The 25,809-nt window shown below is 40.0% G+C and overlaps 3 protein-coding genes across 3 annotated transcripts; all 3 read left to right on the forward strand.

Moving 5' to 3' along the window:
* Positions 1-911: 911 nt before the first annotated feature.
* Positions 912-2,770, forward strand: LOC112176782 (scopoletin glucosyltransferase). Its single transcript, XM_024314863.2, has one exon. The coding sequence runs from the start codon at positions 1,133-1,135 to the stop codon at positions 2,651-2,653; it is 1,521 nt and encodes a 506-aa protein (XP_024170631.1). The 5' UTR covers positions 912-1,132; the 3' UTR covers positions 2,654-2,770.
* Positions 2,771-20,534: 17,764 nt separating this feature from the next.
* Positions 20,535-23,045, forward strand: LOC112176101 (scopoletin glucosyltransferase). The gene is made up of 2 exons (XM_040510971.1): positions 20,535-21,426; positions 22,177-23,045. Exons 1-2 carry the CDS (start codon positions 20,550-20,552, stop codon positions 22,815-22,817), a joined length of 1,518 nt encoding a protein of 505 aa, XP_040366905.1. The 5' UTR covers positions 20,535-20,549; the 3' UTR covers positions 22,818-23,045.
* Positions 23,046-23,446: 401 nt separating this feature from the next.
* On the forward strand, positions 23,447-25,777 carry LOC112176097 (scopoletin glucosyltransferase). The gene has a single exon (XM_024313920.2). The coding sequence runs from the start codon at positions 23,617-23,619 to the stop codon at positions 25,093-25,095; it is 1,479 nt and encodes a 492-aa protein (XP_024169688.1). The 5' UTR covers positions 23,447-23,616; the 3' UTR covers positions 25,096-25,777.
* Positions 25,778-25,809: the final 32 nt, after the last annotated feature.

Here is a 25,809-nt window from a genome sequence, read left to right on the forward strand (position 1 = left end):
TGGGGCTGTTTGGTAAGACGCTCCGTCACTGGAACCATTTATCCAAAAAACTCTCCCTTCTTCTCCCTCTTTCCTTCTGGTCTCTCTCTTCCTAATTCCCACATCTCACAAAACAACCTCTGGAACATTAAACCCACTTCTAGAACATCATAATCCCAATCTGGAACCCACAGATCTCTATCAAAATCTCGTCTGAAAAACTAGATTGAATTCATAATCTGGGATAGGATTGCAGAAAGATATGGTCGATGAACTAGTAATCTGAATAGTATTTGTAATATGAGGCCTACGAATTGAGGGAGAGAGAGAGAGAGAGAGTTGGAGAAGAAAAGAGTTTGAAGAATCTCAGATCATAATCAAGAGAGAGAAATAGATAGGATAAAGATTTAAAAAAAAACAATAAAATAATATAAATATTTAACAGATGGGTTGAAGGAAAAATCCTAGTAAAATGTCAATTACCATGTCATCTGTCAAATTCAAATTTGACCTAAAATTTTTGACATCTCTGCTGGAGATGCTGCCCGTGACCCTAACTAATTAAACAAACCCATGAATGGCAGAGCAAAACAACGATATATAGCTGATAAGCTGAAATTGCATAAACCCTACATCAAAGAACTAAATCGATCACCCCTTCTGCCCTTCATAAACAAGTTCACCACCCATTGACAATATCAAAGATATAAAAATCTATACCCAGAAGTGGACATGCAATAAACAAAAACTGATCACACAAAAAACAAAAACAAAATCTCTAGTTTTCTTGCTAATGAAGGAATACAAAAGAAGAATTAATGAAATATATAATAGCTTCCGACTTTCCGAGTGAGTCGCCCATAGTCACTCATCAAAGATCTCAATGAGGTCGGTACACGCTATCCTCTTAGCTCAATTCCAACTGTTACGGCGTTTCACAAGTGTCGGTACGCTGTTCCCACACAACTAGATTTTCAGTCCCATACCAAACAGTCAATCACCATTTCACCCAAGTCCTACCTCTCTTTTCATTATTCATTCCTTCTCAGTTAAGCTTTCTTCCTCCTTTCTTCTTCTCCATTCTTCCACTACGCTATCTATATATTCCCCAGCCCTACTGCAAGACTCTTAACACAAACCCAACCCTGCAAATATGGCAAATGAGATATGGATCGTTCCGTTTTTTGGTCAGGGCCATCTCTTCCCTTTAATGGAGCTCTGCAAGCACTTGGCCTCCAGAAACTTCAAAGCCGTTTTGGTCATCTCTTCCAACCTCTCCTCCTCCATACCCTCATCTCTCCTCCAATACCCACTCGTCGAAATCGCTGAGATTTCTGAAGCGCCACCGTCTGATCCGCCGCAGGAGCCGAGTTCTCAGCCGCATCACCGCCACCACGGCCAGCTGGTAGTCGGGCTTGAGAAGCTCCTCTCGACCCGAATGGGGAGTCTGAATTCAGTCCGACCCCTTTGTGCAGTTCTTGACAACATGATGAGCTGGACTTCCGAGACTTTTCACAAGTTCGAGATTCCGGCGGTCAGCTTTTTCACTTCCGGAGCTTGCTCCGCCGCCATGGAGTATGCCCTGTGGAAGGCCCACTCGATAGATGTCAAACCGGGGGAGACCCGTTTGCTACCCGGGTTACCCGAAGAGATGGCTGTGACGGTTTCGGATATTAAAGGGCAGTCTCGTCGGCCACCATTCCCTATTGGTGGAGGCGGCCCGCCAGGAGGTCCCGGAGCGGGCTTTCCTCCTCATGGACCACCACATGGTGGGCCTCGCCCGCGAAAAATGGGTCCGCCAAAGCCTGGTGACGAACCAATGTGGTTAGAGGAGATCGAGCAGTCTATTGGAGTGATGATCAACACTTGTGACGAGCTAGAGCATCCGTTTATCGAATACGTCTCCAACAAGATTGAAAAACCCGTTTGGGGAGTGGGCCCGCTGTTACCCGAACAATATTGGAAATCGGCCGGCTCGGTTCTCCATGATCGCGAAGTTCGAACCGATCGGAAGTCGAACGTCACCGAACACGAGGTAAATGAGTGGCTAGATTCAAAACCAAGTGGATCGGTGCTATACGTTTCATTTGGAAGCGAGGTTTGTCCTACCAAAGAGGAGTACGAAATACTAGCCGAGGCACTGGAAGCGTCGACCCGGCCATTCATATGGGCGGTTCAAGTCAACGCAGGGAGACCTCCGGGTCTTCCCGGCCTGCCACAACCCGGATCAGAGGCCTATTTTCCGCACGGGCTAGATACGCGGGTCGGAAAGAGAGGCTTGATCATACACGGGTGGGCCCCGCAGCTGTTGATACTGAGCCACCCATCAACGGGAGGATTCCTTTCGCACTGTGGGTGGAATTCAACGGTGGAAGCAATTGGGCGTGGAGTCCCATTCTTGGCGTGGCCAATTAGAGGGGATCAGCACTTGAACGCTAAATTGGTAGCGAGCTATCTCAAAGTTGGGAATCTGATTTCTGAGGATTTATCGAAGACAATAAAGAAGGAGGATATAACAAGAGGAATTGAGAAGCTACTGAGTGATGAAGAGATGAAGCAACGAGCTGTGAAGCTTAGTGCTAAGTTTGAGCATGGATTTCCAACAAGTTCTGTCGCGGCTTTAGATGCCTTTGGAGACTTCCTTAGACATAAAAACAAAGCATCTTCTCATTGATTTTAGTCTTGATTTTAATCGGGAAGAGTTTCTGTTTGACTCTTTTTCCTTTGTATTAATGTATAATTAATAAGATTGTTGGGCTACATCTTTATATTATACACAATTTTTTACAAATTTTCTAAGTCATTAAATTTAAAATGTTTAGTAGTTTGAATTTTTTGTTTTTTGTTTTGGCAAAAATATCACTTTGGTCATCGAATTATGGCTCACTCGACACTTTGGTCATCCAACTTTTAAAAACTTCATTTTGGTCATCGAATTATATCATTGCATATCACTTTGGTCATTCTGTCTGTTTTCTCTGTTAACTCCAAGGGTATTTTGGAGATTTAAAGGTTTACTCGCCATTTTTATAACTTAATCCAACTTTTCCCGCCTAAACATAAAATTTCATCCAATTTTGCCAAATTTTCCCTCCTTTTATAATTCCTCAATTTATTAAATCAATATTTTTCTTCCTCTTATATTCCCTCACTTTGAATCATTCTCTGACTCGATTATTTTTCTTTGTTGTATGCTTTGATTATTGATGATGAATGCATGAATAAAAGGAGAGAAAAGTTGGCAAAATTGGATGATGTTTTATGTTTAGGCGGGGAAAATTGGATTAAGTTATAAAAATGGAGGGTAAAACATTTCATTTCCAAAATATCCTTGGAGTTAACAAAGAAAACGGAGAAAACTGACGGAATGACCAAAGTGATATACGGTGATATAGTTCGATGACCAAAATGAAGTTTTTAAAAGTTGGATGACCAAAGTGTCGAGCGACCCATAGTTCGATGATCAAAGTGATATTTCTCCCTTTTGTTTTTTATTACACATAATGACTTGCTCCAGTGTACTTGTCAGAAAAATCATTACTTAATACTTAATCAATTCAACATTTGTAAAACAATGAAGCTCATCAAAAACTACAATACACCACCCATGAATAAACTCAAATGGCACTGACAACATGGGGACTCTTGGTGACATTTTTCAAACCTGAGGCCCTAAAAACTTCTTCCACAAAAGAGGAGGAATTCTGATAAAATAAAAAATAAAGCGCTAAAATTGTAGTCCAAGCCCCAACAAAGAAGTCCAAGTCCATATCTAAAGAGTTCTAGCTTATTAACTTGGAGAAACCCTAACCATCTGCACAGCCAACCCCAGGTCAGCGACCCACTACTTGCACCATCCCAGCCTCGGCACCAGTCGACTTCACCAAAGCAGAACACATGAAGCCACTGCGCGTCACCATCAACCTCCACCACGACCACAACCCGAACTGACACAGATAGCACCACTAGCAGGGCCGGCCTTGCCCATGGGCGACTTTAGTGACAGCCCAGGGCCCAAGATTGAGGGGGGCACCAGATTTCTCTCTCATTTCTCTATACTATACTTTGACTATAGTTTTATATAATAAATTTTTTATTATAAAATACAAAACGGTTAAAAACCTACCCTATTCCCTATGGACCCCCTCATCCCCATTTCTCTATGTCTCTCTGCCACCACCGCACCAACCCCCTCATCCCCATATCTATGACTCAAGATAGGCTGAATGGATTCGCTATTTTAACCATTGAAAGAAATATGTGGCAAATGTTGACTAGAAAAAGATAATTGATGATTTTGCTTCAAAGAAATGCAAGAAGACATCATTTTAGATAATTTGTAAACTTTTTTATACAGGGTTTTGGTTTTATGTCCTTATGTTGTATAATGTTTATTTATGTAATAGCCTCTAAAAATAAAAGATTTAGAGTATGACATTTGAAAGAATCATTACATGTCTATTTAGGCTAATTGAGCACACACAAAAAATTTCACCCTGGGCATTAAAAAGCTCAGGACCAGCCTTGACCACTAGTTGTTGGCGTTGCCCTGAGATCTTTCCACCTGCCCGTTGAAGCCTAGGCACCTCGTACCCAAACCACAGCTGCTTCCACAACCATATGCAGGTCAGAATCAGTTGTCGAGTCCGCCTCCAACAGCCCTTCATACCCAATGCCCAGAGCCACCTGTAGAGCACCAAAAGTGCTCACAGAGCTGCACAACTAAGCAACATGTCTTCCTATATCTATCTCCCGCAAACTTCAAAGACGAAGGATTGTCGCGCTACCAAATGTCATGACAATATTTTCGAGAAGCAAAAACTAAAAAAAGAACTGGAAGCAAGTTTCGAAAGGTGCAAGATGAAGCCGACGAATGAGAGCCCCATTACCATCATCCTCAAAGTAACCAGATAAGAGAGAAACTCCAACTCCTCCGGCCAAAATTTCAGCGCCGCAGCCAAGAAACCCAAGCTAGACCCTCCTCCTCTTTGAGAGATTCATTATTGTTTGCCCTCCTCGTCAATAAGACTATTACAAAACTGTTTTTATTTTTTGGTTGAATTATGGTCAACACAACACCAAGTGATATAGACAATGACATGGTATTATATACTTCTGATTAAAAGTTCTAATTAATTTAAACTTTTCTTTATTAAAAAAAATATAATCAAAATTTGAAACATACTGCTCTTATATGTACAATACAGGATCAAAAGAAGGAAAAAACAAAAGAACAAAAGTCAAACGCCAAAGAGAAGATTGTATTCTCCAACACCAACTCACCATGCTCTCATCTCATTCTCCCCACAGGTTGGAACTAAACAACCACCACTTCCAAATAAAAGGAATATGTCCCTTTCAAAAAACAAAATAAAAGGAATATGTGTAATTATTTTTTAGCGGAAAATGTATAATATTAATTATGTATAGTGGTTACGTTAATTGTTGTTCTTAGAATCAATGTCTCCATTTATTGTTATAGAATGAATTATTCATTTCTTCAAAGAAGGTCAAATTACAAAACATGTGAATGATCGGTGGTGGATATAAACTCCCTACTCTCTTCCCTATTACCTAAATTAGTTATGGGTCCGTCACCAACAATAACATCCAGGAGCCAAGAGGGTCCAATCCCTAACTAAACATGTCGCACATTATCACGAGCTACAAATCCTACCACTACATGAGCCGCCCCATTAACCACTCTAAGAACAAATCGAATGCCTTGAATGCCCATAGATTGAATTAGAAATCTAATTCTATCCACCAATAGTCCTTCATCTGCAAGACACTCCTCATTACCATTAACCAAGTGTTCGGCCTCAAGGTAATCAGTTTTAAGTTTTAACAATCAAACCCCTCCACTCTAGACCCTTCAATATAGCCATCGATCAGTTCCGCAGCACGAGGTTGCAACCTATACAAGAGTCTTTCTCCCATAGCTCCCGCCAAAGAGCCCCTACTATCTCTGCACGCCACACCTACACCAACTTGATTACCATTCTGGAGTACAGCAGCATCACAATTAAGCTTCACATGGTCCACAGGAGGCGGCAACCAATGATTGGGCGCGGCAACATTAACATCACACCTCCCATGTTGGTTTGCAACCTGTGCTTGCATTATTCCACCCCATATCACTTGGCCCAATTTTGAAATAGAAGAATTGTCAATTGAAATATAACATATCAGAGTTTGTAATTATAATTATAATTATAATTATAATTGTGCTGTATATTGATAATATGAATGTGATTTATTATTATTTTTTTTTTTGATGGCCGTAATCCAGTTGAATTGTCATTGTTTCATAATATATAGATCACTCAATCTTGATTAACTCACACCTGATTAAATGGCGTACAAGTTGAATTGTCTTTGTTCCACAATATATAGATCACTCAATCTTGACTAAATGGCGTACAAGTTGAATTGTTAATGGCGTGCAAGTTGAATCGTCATTGTTCTACAATATATAGATCCCTCAACCTTAACTAGATTGCGTACAAGTTAAATTGTCATTATTCCACACTAAATGGCGTACAAGCTGAATTCGGACAATGCATATAAAAGCACCGTTTGAGTAATACTAGTCTTACCTAAGGTTTCAAATTTCGGTTTCGATTTCGATTTCGGTACTTCAAATTTAAGAAAATTTCAAAGAAAATTTTGATTTTAGTTAAAAATGAAGAAATTATATTAATTGCATTTATAAAATGATATTTTTAAATGAAACTTTTACATAGACTAAACTAACCTATAATAAACCTATTTACAATGTAGCCTCTCTAAAATTATACATTTATAATAGAATTGTGATATTTAATATGTACGAGTAATTAACTAGTACTGTAGTATGTTGCTAAACTAGTGTTTTCATCTATATGTAATTACAATTTTGCTGTATATTGATAATGTGAATGTGATTTACTTTTTTTTTTTTATAGTTGGAACCCAGTGGAAGTCTTGGTCATCACGTCCAATGACTAAAATATCGAACATCGAGGAAATATCGATAGTCCAAAAAATAGAAATTTCGATGGAAATATCTAGTAAATTTCGATCTAAGTAAATTTTCACACAAAAAAAAATGAAAATTTAGAAAGTAACATGGAAATCATTAATGAATTTTCATGAAATGTTTACATGATTAGAGCATCTTTAACAATGCTAGTCATATTTTAGTCAAATTTTAGCTAAAGTAGCTAAAAAGTTATTTTGGCTAGTCACTTTTAAAAAACGTCTGCGTCGGTTCTCTCTATTTTAGCTAGTTTAAAATTTATATTAATTTTTAAATGAAGATTAAATAGTTTAATTGTATTTATAAATTACATAAAATTACTTAAAATGAATGTTTTAAATTATAGAAAGCCACACCTCGCTCTCTATATTTATGAGCGAAATAGCTAAAAGTTATAATAGAGAGCCACTTAGGAGTCTGGTGTAGCTGCTAAAATAGATAAAAAAAAACTAAACATGCTCTCCAAAATAGCTAAGGAGCTAAAATAGAGAGTCTGCTAAAGATGCTCTTAGTTACCTATAGTATTTCAAAAAACAATGTTTGATAAACTTAATTGTCTAATCATTGTAGTAATTTGAAGTATAACAAGATACACTGACATGACAAAGGTATAAGATTCTACATGAAAAATTTCAAAAATGATTTAAATAGGAGATTAGGAGAGTTAATTATTAATTATAATAATATTTTATAATTAAATCTATATGTTAAAAAAACATCGGTCATCAAATAAACAGAAAAATAAGTAGAAAATGGTCCTTAGAAATACATAAAAAAAAATTTAATAGAGCCAAATGTTTACTAGTTAGCAAATTAGATAATTTGAAGAATTATAAGCATGGAGGGAAAAGACTCAAAGAGCGATACATGACGCTATAAATTTTTAAAGTTTTCATCTTTAGATGTTATTCATTTTAGTCGGATTGGATAAGGACAATGACTAGTTTTCACGAGCCACATATCGCGAGAGGTGACGATAATCTCAAAATTTCGGGAGAATATCAGGAATTTGGCAAAAAATTCAAATTTTTCCAAAAATATTGAGAAAATTTCTAATATTTCCGGACATATTGCTAAATTTCAAAAATTTCACCCGATATTCTCTTGGTAAGTCAAAGATATATCGAGACCCTAAAAAAACGGAAATATCGTGGAAATTTTGAAGATATTATCGATTTTTCAGTCCTTGCTTGGGTGAGAGAGAGCTTGCAGGGGTAGGACTTGAGTACGTTGGCCTGCATGTGGGTAAATTAGATGCATGTGTCAGTAACTAATAATAGATATCGAATATAAATTTAGACTGATTAAGAGTTGCATACACTTGTAGGATCATGAAACAGGACCAGCAGAAGCAGGCTAGTGCTAGGAAGAAAGCACCCCTGACTTTGGGTTGTGAAGAATGATTTTTCTCGTGGTCCCTTGCCCATGGCAAGTTGAGGGAAGGCCCCTTGACCATGGTAAGGAGGATTGCTCCCACCACAGTAACCAAGGACTAAAAAATCGAAATTTTCGGCGATATTTCACCAAAATTTTCATTTTTTTCACTTGTTGAAATTTCCATAACCTTTCGTATAGATTTCTATGGATATTTTGGAAATTTCCGGAAATATAGCCATATTTTGCGAAATTTTGGGTATTTTTCTGGAATCTTCCATGGGCTGTGGCTGAATTTCAATTTAAAAAATCAACAAAGTCACCAAGGCTCGAACCTTGGTCACTCCATTGCTCTTTGAGAGCCTTGGCGAACTCCAATGTACATACACTCATGTTGTTTTTGCACCATTCTAATATATATTCAATTAGCCTACGAATCTGAAAACTTAGGTACATGTCCAATCAATAACTAACATAGAACAATCTATTATATTTTGAATTTTATTTACCAAATTTACAACAACATTTCAATTTTGAACTTCTATAAATAGGGTTTAGGGTTCCACTCATTCCTTGCACCGAAAGAAACTTCTTCTTTTTTTTACTACTTCTTCACTTTATAATTTTGGTAAGTAATAAGTTAATATTATTAACCTAACCATTTAATTCTTATTGTTTATTTTATTGTTCTAATTAATTGACATTTACTACTTTTAATATTTGGTATCTTAATACATTCCTTAATTTACTTAATTAGGTTTAGGGTTTAACTTTACTAAGGCGTGATGGCCTAGCCTCCCATTGGGTTTTCAGTCATAAAAAAAAAATTAGATGTTTATTTAAAAAAATTTCAAAGTTGTCGGCGATTCAGCATTTACTATTTCATCTTAAATTACTACAAATTACTATATAACAATGTTTATTCAAGGTTTTCTTTTCATATATAGTAGACAACTGATAAAACAAACATATCTAAAAGTTTCACTTTGTTGTAGAGAAACTGAAGTTGAGAGGAATTTGCTGTGTATTCTCATTGATAATAAGGGCCTCTTTATATAGAGGATTACAATGTATAGAATCTCAATCATACAAGAAAAGTAATCGTACATAAAAAAGTGAAAACCTCTATTGGGTATATAGCCTCCCATTGGGTTTTCAGCCATAAAAAAAAAAATTAGATGTTTATTTCAAAAAATTTCAAAGTTGTCGGCGATTCAGCATTTACTATTTCATCTTAAATTACTACAAATTACTATATAACAATGTTTATTCAAGGTTTTCTTTTCATATATAGTAGACAACTGATAAAACAAACATATCTAAAAGTTACTACAAATTACTATATAACAAATTACTATATACCATTGGGTATATAGCCTCTCATTGGGTTTTCAGCCATAAAAAAAAAATTAGATGTTTATTTCAAAAAATTTCAAAGTTGTCGGCGATTCAGCATTTACTATTTCATCTTAAATTACTACAAATTACTATATAACAATGTTTATTCAAGGTTTTCTTTTCATATATAGTAGACAACTGATAAAACAAACATATCTAAAAGTTACTACAAATTACTATATAACAAATTACTATATACCATTGGGTATATAGCCTCCCATTGGGTTTTCAGCCATAAAAAAAAAATTAGATGTTTATTTCAAAAAATTTCAAAGTTGTCGGCGATTCAGCATTTACTATTTCATCTTAAATTACTACAAATTACTATATAACAATGTTTATTCAAGGTTTTCTTTTCATATATAGTAGACAACTGATAAAACAAACATATCTAAAAGTTTCACTTTGTTGTAGAGAAACTGAAGTTGAGAGGAATTTGCTGTGTATTCTCATTGATAATAGGGCCCTCTTTATATAGAGGATTACAATGTATAGAATCTCAATCATACAAGAAAAGTAATCGTACATTGAATAGGAATCTAGATCCTTCTAATTTAACTCTATTACCACTAGGACAAGTAACCTAGAGTTTGGGCCAAACACAAATTATGGTTTACTTGAACACTCCCCCTTGTGTTGCTCAAACGCGGTGCTTCTCTCGTTGCCTCGTTAAAAACCTTGCCGAGTAACAAAAACCCAGTGGGACAAAAATAACCTCAGTCGAAGGAGAAAAAGAACACAACACACCTTTTACGTTTCGAGGTGAACATGTAGACATCTCCCCCTGATGTCTAAGTCCCCCCTTGATGACTACAATCATTGGAGTTCAGATAATTTCCGCAATCCAATTCTGGCCACATGTTTCTCGAACATGGATTTGGGCAATGACTTAGTAAACAAGTCTGCCATATTATTCTCAGATCGAACCTAGTTCACTTTGGTATTTGAGGAGATTCTGTTGTTGCTGGTTATGCTTGGTGTTGTCGCTTTTGATGTAGCCTTGCTTTATTTTTTTCAAAACGAACAGCATTATCCTAAATGCTCGTAGGCTCATCTTGTGGTAGACTTCAAACCACAATTGTTCGAACATGCGTGATTATGGATCCAATCCATAAACATTCACGAACCACTTCGTGAAGAGCAATAATCTCTGCATGACTCGAAGATATAGCAACTACGGTCTGTTCCGTAGACCTCCAAGATATCACGGTCTTTACCCATGGTGAACACTTAACCATTTTGGGAATGACCTTTGTATGGGTCAGAGAGATACCCAACATCAGCAAAACCTTTCAAAATACATGTCGTTTTGGGATGAGGATAGTGGACGCAGGCCAGTGTTGGCGGCGTTCCTAGTGTGTGATGGGTTTGAATCCATCATCTCTCTATAGGGATAGAACGAGCCCATATCAATCGTACATCTCAAGTACTGAAAGATATCTTTTACACTAATCAAATAGCGTCACGTTGGCGCAGAGCTATACCTTAGCTAACAAGTTCACTGCAAATGAGATGTCTGGTCTTGTGCATTGAGCTAAGTACAATAATGCGCCTATTGTACTCAAGTAAGGCACTTCTGCCTCTAGCACATCTTCGTCATCATCCTTCAGACGAAGATGATCTTTTTCAAGATCAAGACTACGGACGATCATTGGGGTGCTTGAAGGTTTGACCTTGTCAAAATGCCTAAGCATCTATCGACATGATGCACAAGTTCCAAACTGAGACATAATCGTGTTTTCCCATAATCCTTCATCTCAAAATCGGATTTCAAGTGTTCAGCGGTTTCCCTTAACTCTTTAAAGGCTTCTAATAAAGATCATGTCCAACATGAACCACGATGGAATTCGAAACTTGTTACGGAAACGCATGGGCATATCCCTTCCCAATCAAGTAGTCATTTTAGTAAGCGTTTCAACCTCTTTGTAAACGCGCTCCGTGGTCTAGAGCCACTTGACTTAGGTAAATGAAGTTCACCATGAACCTTCATGTATAATCCATATCTAGATCCCTATAAAGATACGTAGTGACCACATTTTTAAGCTGCATGTTCATTTATTCGGAAACTACCAAACTGACAGGGTAGTGGAGTGCAATGACATCCATTACGAGAGAATATGTCTCATCGTAGTCGATTCCAGGACGTTTTATGAGAAACCTTGTGCCATAAGGCGAGATTACCATCTCTTTTTCTCACTACGGTTTCTAACGAAGACCCATTAGTCAACAGGTTTTATGTTATGAGGTGTTGGCATCACTGGCTCAAAAACCTCCATGTAGGGTGGCATTACGTCCTCTCGTAGGAACATCCTTCCTTGCAGGCATGTTTGCAGCATATTTGTGTGATCTCGTCACTTTAGTAGGGATCGAGATGAGATATAGTGGGGACAGGCCACGACAATTCCTGTCATTGCTGCTGAACATCCGTGTTCTTATCTCCCCCTAAAGACGGGAAGACTGTCTCATCAAAGTGACATCCGCAAATCTAGGGGTAAGGAGATCGCCATGCAAGAGCATTAAGTGGCGGACGATTATTGGAGTCTCAAGTCCAACGTAGTTGCCCATTCGTCTATTAGGACCTGTCATAGTGCGCTGTGGCGGCTCAATTGGCACATAAATGGTTCACTCAAATGTGCGTAAGTACGATACTCGTACCCAATCACTAGCTGTAATGCAGAGGTAGATTGACTGGTGGTAAATCGTAGACGAATTAGCGTAGCTGCATGCGATATTGCATCACCCTAAGCGGATATAAGGAAATTGGTGCGCATTACCAACGTCCGAGCTACCATCGTAGTCGTTTTCGCAGGACCATTTGGGTGTGTACATGGGAATATGATGTCCAACATTAGTCCCATTGCAATATGCATCGAAAGTCTTTTGATGTAAACTCTCTAGCATAGTCAAATCCAATTGACTGAATAGAATGATCTGGGGAGTGAGCCCGTTGTCATATGATATGTGCTAGGAGTGTAGCATAAGCAGCATTTATAGGTGGACAATGGCACAACACGTGACCGGCATGTTTGCGTGTCAACCAACATCATGAAATATTTAAGCGTCCGCAAGTTGGTTGAATCAATCCACATAATCCCCATGGATTCTATGTAAGAAAATAATGAGTATTGTCATATCCGTTGCATAGGACGGTCTCAGTACTAATTTCCCTAAGGAACAGGCTTTGTAAAACGAGCGAGAGGCTTTATAATCAACCAATGAGGATTTTGGTTGGGCCTAAGCGTTTGAAACGCTATTTGAAGCAAAGTTGGTGATTGCAACATCACCTGGTGCGTCATCATCATGATGTACGCTATCCATGGCGTCATGGATAGGGACTACGCCAGCCCTAGGCTGGTGGTGGACGGAGGCGGTGCCCTAGGCAGCAGCGTTGGTCACACTTAGTCCAGGAATCAACTTTTGATTCATGCTTCATTTTGCTCGAGAGAAAGGATGTCCATGTGAAAGCTTTAGTAGACGGATCATTGTATCATGACTATGATGACCTATCCTGTCGTGACAAAGCCAATATGTGTCTAAATCCAAGAGATCTTCTCTCATAACTTTATTGGATTTAATAGCTCGAATAGTGACATAAAGTCCACTAGAGAGACACATAAACATCTCTAAGATGCGCCTTTATCCGCAATCATTAGAGGTATTGCAAAGGAACTCATTTCCGTTCTCTACATGCGTTTTCGCATGGAATTCATTGGCTATTCATAGGTGCGATTTGCCCTAGGAGCGTTGACAGTTTTGCGACAGTAATCAAGGTGCCTTTTGGCAAGGGGAACTTGGGCTATTCCATGTCCTTGAATCAATACTGATGGCCCAACCATCGTAGTCACAAAGTCATATGCTCAGAATCAAAATGGAGTCATAATGAAAAGAACTCGAAATTTTATTCATAAGCCAACAGAGTACATCATTGTCTCTTAACCATTAGGAGAATCTAATCCAAATGCTAGCTAATACAAAACAATGGTAGTCATCTAACTTCTTTCAGTAATTCCAAAATAAATGTGACCAGGTGAGTAGAGGGATGTCGTTGAAGTAAGGCTCGCTTAAGTACCACTAATCTCAGAACCTTCCTAGACATCACACTTACTTTGGGTGAGCCTACTTTGAAGAAAGACTACACCATTGGTATTTACTACAAAGTATATGGCAATTGCCTATTACATCTCTTAGAAAAATAAAGACTTAAACAGAATTGGCGATCTATTGATCCCAGCCAGATTTGTAGTCTTTAACCCTTCACTCTAGATCATCTTCATGATCTTCTTGTTCCACATAGTGAGCTTCTCTTGCTTCACAATATGCTTTGTAGGTAGTGATGATTTCTTCACGAGCTCTACAAATGTGTGCCCAAGGATTGGATACTCCACATCGAGAACATACATCTCTTCTCTCAGACTCCATTGATTGAGGCACTTTGAAAGCGTCATTTAGATGGCTCCTAATGTTGGTGGCGCTACCAACATGGCCAGAGGCGTTTCCTCCCTCTCTCTTTCCACGTTGACCTCTTCGGTTCCGTGTTCGCCTCTTTTGGCAGTTACCTTCCCAAGTGGAGCAATTATATGGACTAGTTCGTCCAGAGGTATCCCTAAGATTAGGGTTTTGCTCTTGGTGCCCTCCCTTGGAGGCGCGACTATAATTGGATTCTGGAATATGCTCTGTTTTCACGGATCTCTAATTATAGTTCTTCACAAGGATGTTGTCATGCTTTTCAGCGACATTTATAGCTCCAATAAGCTCATTAAACCTTGTGATCCGTCCTGCAACAACATCGATTCGATAGTTCTTAGCAACCATCAATGCAGAGACGGGGAAAGTAGATAGAGTCTTCTCAATCAACATCGCATTTGTGATCTCTTTACCACAGAATTCCATTAAAGATTTAATGCGAAGTGCTTCCGAGTTGCAGTCAAGAACTGACTTGAAATCACAGAAGCGGAGGCTATGTCATCTCACTTCTAGGTCAGGAAGTAGGGAGTCACGGACGTTGCCAAATCTATTTTCGAGTGAGACCCACAGCCTTCTGGGGTCTTCTTCATTCATACACTCGTACTGGAGCGAATCATCCATATGATGAGTCATTAGGATGATGGCTTTCACATTATTTGCCTCTAAGGCTGCTCTATTTGCTTCCAAAGCTTGAGCTTACTCAACAGTTAGCACGTCCTGGCTAGGCTCAAGAATCATATCCAGGATTCCATCAGCCTTGAGATGCTGGTGGACATCACAAACCCACCTGTGATGTCCAGAGCCAGTTGTTCCCAATGGAGCAAAGTCCAATTTGTTCAGGTTACTCATCCTGAAAGAGAACAAGAAATTAGGGTTAGTTTCGGAGCGTAAAAGACTACCACGAAAACATATAAAATTTCTGAGCGTAGTCGCTTCCAAGAAATTCGATTCCAAGAGGGATTGGATTAGATCGAAACAATGATGTAAGTGGTCGATCATAACATCTCAACAAACTCTAAGTTTGGAGGACTCTACAAGCTCCAAGCTTTGAGTATGCACGAACTCCCACAGTTTGGCTTAATTAGGTCTCCCTTATGATGAAGAAATGGGGGTAGAACAAGGGAGGTTGCAAGTCCCCGAAAAAGAAGAGAAATTGAATTTAAAAAAAAAAAAACTCTAAAAAAAACATGAACGTTTAGTAAAAAATACCTCAAAATAGGTCGCCGGAAAATTTGGCAGGAAATTCGCCTGAAATCTGGCCGGAAAGTCACTGGAAAAGTTGTTGACTGGTAGGGTTGACTGATGGGCTGCTCCCCTCCTTTTTTTTTTCTTTTCTTCTTCAGGCCGTGGGCCTTCCCTTTCTTTTTTTTTCTTCTCTGGGGCTGGTCCCTTTTTCTTTCTTCTGTTTTTCTGGTGGTAGGTGGGCCGCGGGCCCTCTCTTTTCTTTTCCTTCCTCTTCTGCTGGGCGCCGCACTCCCCCTTTTTTTTTTCTTTTTTCTGCTGGGCCCGCCTCTCTCCTTTCTTCTTCTTCTGCGTTTTCTTCTTCTGGGGCCCAGTCCTCTCCTTTTTTTTTTTTTTTTTCTTTTCTTCTTTTGGCCCGCCTCCTTTTCTTCTTTCTGGGCTTTTGGCTTTGTGCAGGGCTCGGTTTCTTTTTTCTGGATTGGACTGACAGAGGTAGAGAGAAAACTCCAAAGGATGAATTTCAGGCGGCGGTTCAACGTGATTGACCTTCTGGTGGCCGGTTCATATATTTTCAGGCTAGTTCTAGTGGTTATTTTTCCGATTCCGGCAATCTGGGTTCGAGGCGCTTTAGGTGATGGAGTACAGCTATCAGAGGTGGAGAAAAAAGCCTTAAACCGGGCATAGGGGTTTCTGGTACTTCTGAGAGCCGGTTCGGTATTTTTCCAGCCGGTTCTGAACTCCTGGGGTTGAGACCGTCAAGGTAGGTAGTGGTGGTTTCTGGGATTTGAAGGCTACGAATTTAAGGTTTCAGGGTTAGGGCTTCGTGCTGATAATGTATTGTAGAGAAACTGAAATTGAGAGAAATTTGTTGTGTATTCTCATTGATAATAGGGGCCTCTTTATATAGAGGATTACAATGTATAGAATCTCAATCATACAAGGAAAGTAATCGTACATTGAATAGGAATCTAGATCCTTCTAATTTAACCCTATTACCACTAGGTCAAGTAAATTAGGATTTACTTGAACACACTTAAAATTTTCATATTTTTCTTCAAATTTCCATCATTTTTCTTGATTTTTTTTTATCGAAATCGGTATATCCTCGAAATTTCCGTTTTCGGGACCATCGATATTTCCTCGAAACTCAATATTTTAGTCATTGCCTACAACCAATGACTAAAATATTGAATATCGAGGAAATATCAATAGTCCAAAAAATAGAAATTTCAATGGAAATATCGAGGAAATTTCGATCTAAGTAAATTTTCGAAAAAAAATAATGGAAATTTAGAAAGTAACATGGAAATCATTAATGAATTTTCATGAAATGTTTACATGATTAGTTACCTATAGTATTTCAAAAAAAAGTGTTTGATAAACTTAATTGTATAATTATTGTAGTAATTTGGAGTATAACAAAATACACTGACATGACAAAGGAATGAGATTCTACCTGAGAAATTTCAAAAATGATTTAAATAGGAGATTAGGAGAGTTAATTATTAATTATAATAATACTTTATAATTAAATATATATATATATATATATGTTAAAAAAACATCGGTCTTCAAATAAACAGAAAAAGAAGTAGAAAATGGTCCTTAGAAATACATAGAATATTTTTTTTTTTATAGAGCCAAATGTTTACTAGTTAGCAAATTAGATAATTAGAAGAATTATAAGCATGGAGGGAAAAGACTCAAAGAGCGATACATGACCCTATAAATTTTTAAAGTTTTCCTCTTTAGATGTTATTCATTTTAGTCGGATTGGATAAGGACAAAGACTAGTTTTCACGAGCCACATATCGCGAGAGGTGACGATAATCTCGAAATTTCGGGAGAATATCAGGAATTTGGCTAAAAAATCGAATTTTTCAGAAATTATCGAGAAAATTTCTAATATTTCCGGAAATATCTCAAAATTTCAAAAATTTCTCCCGATATTTTTTGGTAAGTCAAATATATCGAGACCCTAAAAAAACGGAAATATATATCGTGGAAATTTCGAAGATATTATCGATTTTTCAGTCCTTGATCACGTCTTTTTCACTAATAATTAGAAAAATACAACTGGGGGGGGGGACGTAATACCAAAACCACGTGAATGAAAATGAACAAGTACAACAAAAGTAATATAAAGTATTAATAATAAGTGTTGCTACTATTTGGTTTGATCTATATGGTTGAACTGCTTCCATTTAGTATCATACAATACTGCTTCCAATAACATGAATTTCGGAAAGGATTTTGGTAGCAGATAAAAGAAAAAAGGTTTTTTGTTGTATTCAACTTGATTGGAAAAAGAATCAAAATTTTATATTTTCTCTATGAAAATATGAGTAAATATGAGTTAAAAACTTCGTTGTCGGTGACATAATATATTTTGTGTGTATAGATATTTAGGAAATTAAGAATTTCGTAGAAATGTACGAAAAATTTAAAAAAATTCAGAAAACTCCTGACGGAAATGATATAACATATGAGTTTTGTTTTAGTACTTCGAAATTATGAAAATTTCGGTAATTTGGAAGAAATTTGAATTCTTAGTACCATTAACCAAAGTGCATGGCCTCAAGGTAATAGTTCAAACAATCAAACCCCTCCATCCTTGACCGATGCTTCACTCTTGACCCTTCAATATAGCCATCAGTTCCGCAGCTCGAGGTTGCAACCTATACAATAGTCTTTCTCCCATATCTCCCACCAAAGAGCCCCTATTATCTGTGCACACTGCACACCAACTTAATTGCCACTCTGGAGCACAGCAGCATCACAATTAAGCTAGACATGGTCCACAGGAGGTGGCAACCAATGATTGGGCGCTGCAACATTAACATCACACCTCCCATTTTGATTTGATTTGCAACCTGTGCTTGGATTATTACAGCCCATATCACTTGGCCCAATTTTGAAATACAAGAACTGTAAAATGGAACGTAACAGATTTTGCTATAGAATGCGAAAGATGTCCAGCATTTCAGAAAGGTAGGTGTGCTATTTCAAACACAACTAGCAATCAGCAAGTCTTTCATTCACACTTATCCAGCAGTCAATCCATTCTTTCCAGTTTCCACCTCTATAATACCCTTTCCAGCTTCCACCTCTATTTTCATTTATCCTTTCCAGCTAAGCTTTCTTCCTCATTTCTTCTTCTCCATTCTGGGATCACTAGTTCACGACGCTATCTACGGAAATTCGTTCAAATAGTATCTGAACTTTTCCATACTATTAATTTTCATACCTATACTTTGAAAAATGTCATAATGGTACCTGAAGTTTTGGCCCCGACCCAATTTCCATACCTGGCAACAGTAAAAACGTTAACTCCGTTAACTTTTGAGGGGTAATTTCGTCCCTTCACTTCCCTAATCCTTTTCCCCCAAATCAGTCTCCAGAACCTTAATTTGGGGAGGAGAGCGATGGAGAGGAAGAGGTAGCTTTTGAGATTGGCGCAGTTGACGTTGCAGGCTTTGGACATGGTGAAGGGGAACTGGAGCAGAAGATGTCTGTAGCAGAACACGCAGAACCCGACCACAGAGACGGCAATGGCGCCTGGTTTGGTGGGTTTGTCGAGGGAGTAGCCAAAGATCCCAGCAATGGCTTCCTTAGACAAAGATTCCGAAGCTTGTCACGGTCAAATTCGAGATTATCGCTAGTGGAATTTGGGATCAACGGTTGAATTGTAGTGACCGCCAATCTAAGAAATCCATTCTGCTCAATTTGGGATCGACGGAGCAAGACTACTTCGCGGCGGCGTTCCGGGCCAAGTTCGGGTCGGTCTCATCCTGCCTAGGGGGATGAAAGGGAAGGGAGAGGAGGCGGTGAGGATGGGATAGTGGACTCGGCGCACGACATTGCCGAGGCGGCAGTGGGCATGGCGGAGAAGCTGGGGGGGGGGGGGGAGGAAGTGGAAAGGTGAGGTGTATGCAGAGATTAGGATGAGCTTGTATCCGGAGCTATGTGGATTGACGTATTCGTGAAGTAGTGGGGCTGGGATTGTTTTGTTGGGAAGAAGAAGAAGAGTGGTGGAGTCAGGTTTAGGTTTTGTGAGCTGGGATTGGTGCTCCGGCCACTGGATTCAGGGCTTCACGAACTTTGCGGTGTTAATAGTGATACCATGCGCGAGCTCCTCTGGCGCGGCATCAATCTCCTCCACACTACCTCCCAGGCCTCCCACTAATGGACGAGTTCCGGCGATCGAGAGAGCTTTCTCTTTGATCTAGAGCTCTCTCTTTGAACTCTTCTTCTGCAATTTTAGTTTCAAGATTTACATTGCTCGATTCAGTGCCTGGGTCCAAGAAGAGTTCTATCAAGCCTAATTTTCTAGCCTTTTGTCTTTCATTTTCCATGTTTCTCTAGCAAGAAAATGATTTTGTTCTTGGAGAATTTTGTGTATATAGATTTGATGATTGAGTATGAGCATTGGTAGAACTTTTATTTGTTTTTGTGCATGATTAAAAGGATATTGGGATTCTCTGGGCCAGCTCCCATTGCCATTGAATCAGACCAGCAGCTTAGAGCATTGTATTCCAGAAGGCCTTATAGTCTTGAAATATCCAGCTTGATTTCTACAGAGTTTTTGAAGATTGGGTTTGAGGTGGAGAAGAAGGTGAAAGAAGGAGATGGGATGGACTGGAAAGTCTCAAATTCTCAATCCCAAAACACACCCCAAATTAGTTTTCTTGAATATTTCTGATCTGACAAAACCCAGATTGAAATGGAAAATATGATCGATGAAGAAGATAAGATTTTATTTTCAAGCTTTGAACAAAATCTTTAGCTGCAATTTGGGAAATGAAAAAAGATGATCGATGAAGAAGAAGTACGAAAGAAGAACTGATAAGCTGGTGTTTTTAAACTAAATACATGAAGTACCGGTTTTACCCCTCAAAAGTTAACGGAGTTAACGTTTTTACTGTTGTCAGGTATGAAAATTGGGTCGGGGCCAAAACTTCAGGTACCATTATGACATTTTTCAAAGTATAAGTATGAAAATTAATAGTCTAGAAAAATTTACCCTAAACTTAAATTCAGACACTGTTTGAACGAATTTCCCCGCTATCTATATATTCCCGAGCCGTAGTGCAGAACGTACTCCAAGACAAATTAACCCAACCGTGCAAATATGGCAAATGAGATATGGATCGTTCCGTTTTTCGGTCAGAGCCATCTGTTTCCTTTAATGGAGCTCTGCAAGCACTTGGCCTCCAGAAACTTCAAAGCCGTTTTTGTTATCTCTTCCGAATTCTCCTCCTCCATACCCTCATCTCTCCGCCAATACCCACTCGTTGAAATCGCTGAAATTTCTGAAGCACCACCGTCTGATTCGTCTTCTCCACCGCAGGAGCCGAGTTCTCAGCCGCTTCACAAACACCACGCACGCTACAGCCAGATAGCAGTCGGGCTTGACAAACTCCTCCATGATCCAGATTCAGTCCGCCGACCCCTTTGTGCGGTTGTTGACATGATGATGAGCTGGACTTCCGAGATTTTTAACAGATACGAAATTCCGGCTGTCAACTTCTTCACCTCCGGTGCTTGCTCTGCCGCCATGGACTATGCCATGTGGAAGAGCCACCCGTTGGATGATTTCAAATCTGGTGAGACCCGTTTACTATCCGGGTTACCCGAAGAAATGGCTATTACGGTTTCGGATCTTAAGCGACAGTCTCGTGACGGCCCACAAGGAGGCTCGAGTGAAGGATTTCCTCGTCTTCAGCCACCTCGAACTAAGTTTGGGCCGCAGAGACATCACCCAGCCTGCCCCGGTGCCAAACCACCGTGGGTAGAAGAAGTTGAACCGTGTGTTGCAGTCATGATCAACACGTGCGATGATCTAGAGCATCCTTTTATCAAATACGTCTCCGATAAGATCGAAAAACCAGTTTGGGGCGTGGGCCCACTCTTGCCGGAACAATATTGGAAATCTGTCGGTTCGGTTCTTCACGACCGCGAAATTCGAACCAATCGGAAATCAAACCTCACCGACGACGAGGTGAATCGGTGGCTACAGGGGCGTAGCCAAGACAAGGGCTACTTGGGCTACAGCCCAAGGGAAAATTTGCCCCAAAATCGACCGGGTATAGCCCAATAAAAAAAAAAAAAAAAAATACTGATGTAGGTGTCGTCGACTCTCCCCTTCTGACCTTCTCGGCTTCTCCCCCTGTGGCGTTGTGCAGCTGTCCCCATTTTGCTTCCCCTTCCAGAGTTCCAGCCTTCCAGGTTCGATTAGTGAGTCCTGCAGTCCGCCAGTCCGCCGAGCCACCTCCTCCGCCACCGAGCCACCTCCACAGCTCCACTGCGAGTCTGCGACTTCCGCAGTTTCAAGGCTTCAATCCAGATCCCAGGTATTGAATTTTTGGTTGATTGATTGTCATTGATGATGGGTTGTTGATGATGGGTTGATAATTGGGAATGTTTTGGATTTTTGGTTGATTGATTCATTGATTGTCAACTGGGCAGGGACGTATTTTTGTTGAATGTTTGATAATTGAATAAATTGATTGTCATTGCTGATGGAGTGATGGATAATGGGTTGTTGATGAATGATGAATTGATGATGGGTTGATACTTGATAATTGGGAATGGATCTCTGTATCGGGTTGTTGCGGTTACAATGATTAAGGTTGATAATTGGGAATGGGTTGATGAGATTCATTGATATAGAGACATCAATGAGACATCAAAAAAAAATTTTGGGCTTCGCCCAAAAAAATTGCCCACCCCATTTTGGAATCCTGGCTACGCCCCTGGGTGGCTAGATACGAAGCCAAGTGGATCCGTGCTGTACATATCCTTCGGAAGCTCGGTGGGTCCCAACAAGGAGGAGCACGAGATACTAGCCGAGGCGTTAGAAGCGTCAGCACGGCCATTCATATGGGTGGTCCAAGCGAATGCGGGCCTCTGGCCGGGTCCTCGTCGCCCCGCACTACCCGATTCGGAACCCGAGGAGGCTTATTTTCCGCACGGGTTAGATGCTCGAGTCGGAAAAAGAGGCTTGATCATACCTGGGTGGGCCCCGCAGCTGTTGATTCTGAGCCATCCATCAACGGGAGGATTCCTATCGCACTGTGGGTGGAATTCAACTGTGGAGGCAATTGGTCGGGGAGTCCCATTCTTGGCGTGGCCATTTAGAGGGGACCAATACCCCAATGCTAAATTAGTAGTGAGCCATCTCAAAGTTGGGTACCTGATTTCTGAGGACTTATCACAGACAATAGAGGAGGAGGATATAACGAGAGGAATTGAGAAGCTACTGAGCGATGAAGACATGAAGCAACGAGCAGTGAAGCTTAGTGCTAAGTTTGAGCATGGCTTTCCAACAAGTTCTGTTGCAGCTTTAGATGCCTTTGGAGACTTCCTTGGACGTAAAAACAAAGCATCTTGTCGTTGACTTTTGTCTCGGAAGGCTAATCAGAAGAGTTTCTGTTTGACTTCTTTTCCCTTCGTACTGATGTATAATCAACTACGCCTGAATCTCGGGCCATCATATTTAACACAATTTTTACACGTCTTCTGAGTGGCTAGATTTAAAAGCATTAAATACAATGATGTCAAGATAACACCATATGACATAGACAATGACGCATTACATTTTTTCAATCAAAGTTATAATTTGTTTAGAGAAAAAAATTAAAATTTGAGAAATACTGATCTTATAAGTACAGTACACTGATGGAAAGAAGAGAAAAGAAAAGAAAACAAACAAACAAATACTAAAGAGAAGGAAAAAAAAAAAACAGAAGAACAAATATCAAGCGTATGAAAGAATATCGTCTTCTCCAACTCCAAGCTCGCAACTCCGTCTTCCCAACTATTTTGCTTGATGAAACTAAACAACAAGCAATCCCAAACAAGTTCGTGAATAAAAAGAAAATGCGTAATTCTTTTCTAGAGGAAAATATTAATTATGTATAATGGTTACGTTAATTTTGTATTTAAATCAATCAATATCTCCGAAGGTCGGTCTGCTATTTCAAACACAACTAGCTAGCAATCAGCAAATCTTTTCATTCACGTACCTAACAGTCGAAACCATTCTTGATTCTTCCTACCTCCATTTTCATTGATCCATAACTTCTCAGTTAAGCTTTCTTCCTCCTTCCTTCTTCTGCATTCTCCCACTACGCTATCTATATATTCCCAAGCTCCATCACAGAACTGTAAAACAAACCCTAACTCGATCTGCAAATATGGCTAACGAGATATGGATCATTCCGTTTTTTGGTCAGGGCCATTTGTTCCCTTCAATGGAGCTCTGCAAGCACTTGGCCTCCAGAAACTTCAAAGCCGTTATGGTTATCTCTTCCAAAGTCTCCTCCTCCGTACCCTCATCTCTCCGCCAACACCCACTCGTCGATATCGCTGAGGTTTCTGAAACCCCACCATCTGATTCTTCTCCTCCGCCGCAGAAGCCGAGTTCTCAGCCACTTCACCGCCACCACGCACACCACAGCCAGATTGCAGTCGGGCTTGAGAAGCTCCTCCATGATCCGGATTCAGTCCGACCCCTTTATGCGGTTGTTGACATGAAGATGAGCTGGACTTTCGAGATTTTCAATAGATATGAAATTCCGGCGGTCAGCTTCTTCACCTCCGGTGCTTGCTCCGCCGCCATGGAGTATGCCATGTGGAACGCCCAACCTTTAGATATCAAAGCTGGTGAGACTCGCTCACTACCCGGGTTACCCCAAGAAATGGCTATTACGGTTTCAGATCTCAAGCGACCGAGATTTCCTCCTGAACCACCTCGAAAAAAGTTTGGGGCGGAGAGACATCACCCAACCAATCCCGGTGATAAACCACCGTGGCTAGAAGAAATCGAGCCGTGTATGGGAGTCTTGATCAACACGTGCAACGATCTGGAGTATCCATTCATCGAGTACGTCTCCAATAACATCGGAAAACCAGTTTGGGGCGTGGGCCCGCTCTTGCCCGAACAATATTGGAAATCGGCCGGTTCGGTTTTCCACGACCACAAAATTCGAACCAATCGGAAATCAAATGTCACCGAAGAAGAGATAAATGTGTGGCTAGATACGAAACCACATGGATCGGTGTTGTACATTTCATTTGGAACTGTGGGGGGTCCCGCTAAGGAGGAGTACGAGATACTAGCCAAGGCGTTGGAAGCGTCAACCCGGCCATTCATATGGGTGGTCCAAACCAATGCAGGCCTCTCGCGGGGTCTTCCCGGCCCTCCACAGTCCGGTTCAGACCCTGAAGAGGCCTATTTTCCGCACAAGCTGAATGCTCGTGTCGGAAAAAGAGGCTTGATCATACACGGGTGGGCGCCACAGCTCTTGATTCTAAGTCATCCATCAACAGGAGGATTCTTATCGCACTGTGGGTGGAATTCTACTGTGGAGGCAGTTGGTCGTGGAGTTCCATTCTTGGCGTGGCCAATTAGAGGGGATCAATACTCGGACGCTAAATTGGTAGCGAGATATCTCAAAGTTGGGTATCTGATTTCTGAGGATTTCTCACAGAGAATAAAGGAGGAGGATATAACGAGAGGAATTGAGAAGCTACTGAGTGATGAAGACATGAAGCAACGAGCTGTGAAGCTTAGTGCTAAGTTTAAGCATGGTTTTCCAACAAGTTCTGTGGCTGCTTTAGATGCTTTTGGAGACTTCATTAGACAGAAAGGCAAAGCAACTTCAGCTCATTGACTTTGTTCTTGTATGGTAATTAGCAGGATATCGTGAATCCTTAATGTGTTTACTACTCCCAGAGGCCTCTTTTTCTTATCGTCAATCTATTGCTTGTTATTGCCAAAATTGATGGAGACTATTCATAATATTCTTCCCTGTGCTCAAAATCTCTGCAAAAGAAGAGTCATCTCAACCCCAAGTTGTCTTTACTGTGGTGCTAAGGAAGAATCTATCATGCATACCCTTTGGATGTGTCCCCAAAGCAGAGAAGTCTGGAAACTTGCAGATTGGTTCTTTGTTGGAGACTTGTACATTGTTGGAGATGACTTGATCCTCACAATCTTGTGGTCAATGCAAGGCTGTGGAACCTTCTCCAATTTCGACGAGTCCTAACCCTCCAGGTGTATCAGCTTGATCCAGCTCCAGCCTGAGCATGACGATTGAATTGAAACACACTTCCCTCGTATCTATGTTGATCCTCCAACATGGCCACCCCCAACCTATATGAGTGGTTAATTCCTCACGGCGCGGGCAACAAACCGTGGAACCTATAGACATGTTGTTTGATTTTGTTTTGATTGGGGGGGGGGGGACCTATTTAATTACTTATATGATGGCTCTATGTTTCAAGTCCTGTTTTGCTTGATATCGTATATATGAGCTTCAACAAGTTGCAGTACATGATTGATAGTATTGTGTACGCAGTGCGTCTTTATCGTTTAATTACGAGGT

Source organism: Rosa chinensis, chromosome 7, assembly GCF_002994745.2.
Source record: "Rosa chinensis cultivar Old Blush chromosome 7, RchiOBHm-V2, whole genome shotgun sequence".
NCBI lineage: Eukaryota > Viridiplantae > Streptophyta > Magnoliopsida > Rosales > Rosaceae > Rosa > Rosa chinensis.

Bases quoted from the DNA above. Each gene is read 5' to 3' on its own strand.
- LOC112176782 (XM_024314863.2), top strand. From the start codon at position 1,133: ATGGCAAATGAGATATGGATCGTTCCGTTTTTTGGTCAGGGCCATCTC.
- LOC112176101 (XM_040510971.1), top strand. From the start codon at position 20,550: ATGGCAAATGAGATATGGATCGTTCCGTTTTTCGGTCAGAGCCATCTG. The intron at 21,427-22,176 runs GGTGGCTACAGG...GCTACGCCCCTG, and splicing joins CACCGACGACGAGGTGAATC to GGTGGCTAGATACGAAGCCA.
- LOC112176097 (XM_024313920.2), top strand. From the start codon at position 23,617: ATGGCTAACGAGATATGGATCATTCCGTTTTTTGGTCAGGGCCATTTG.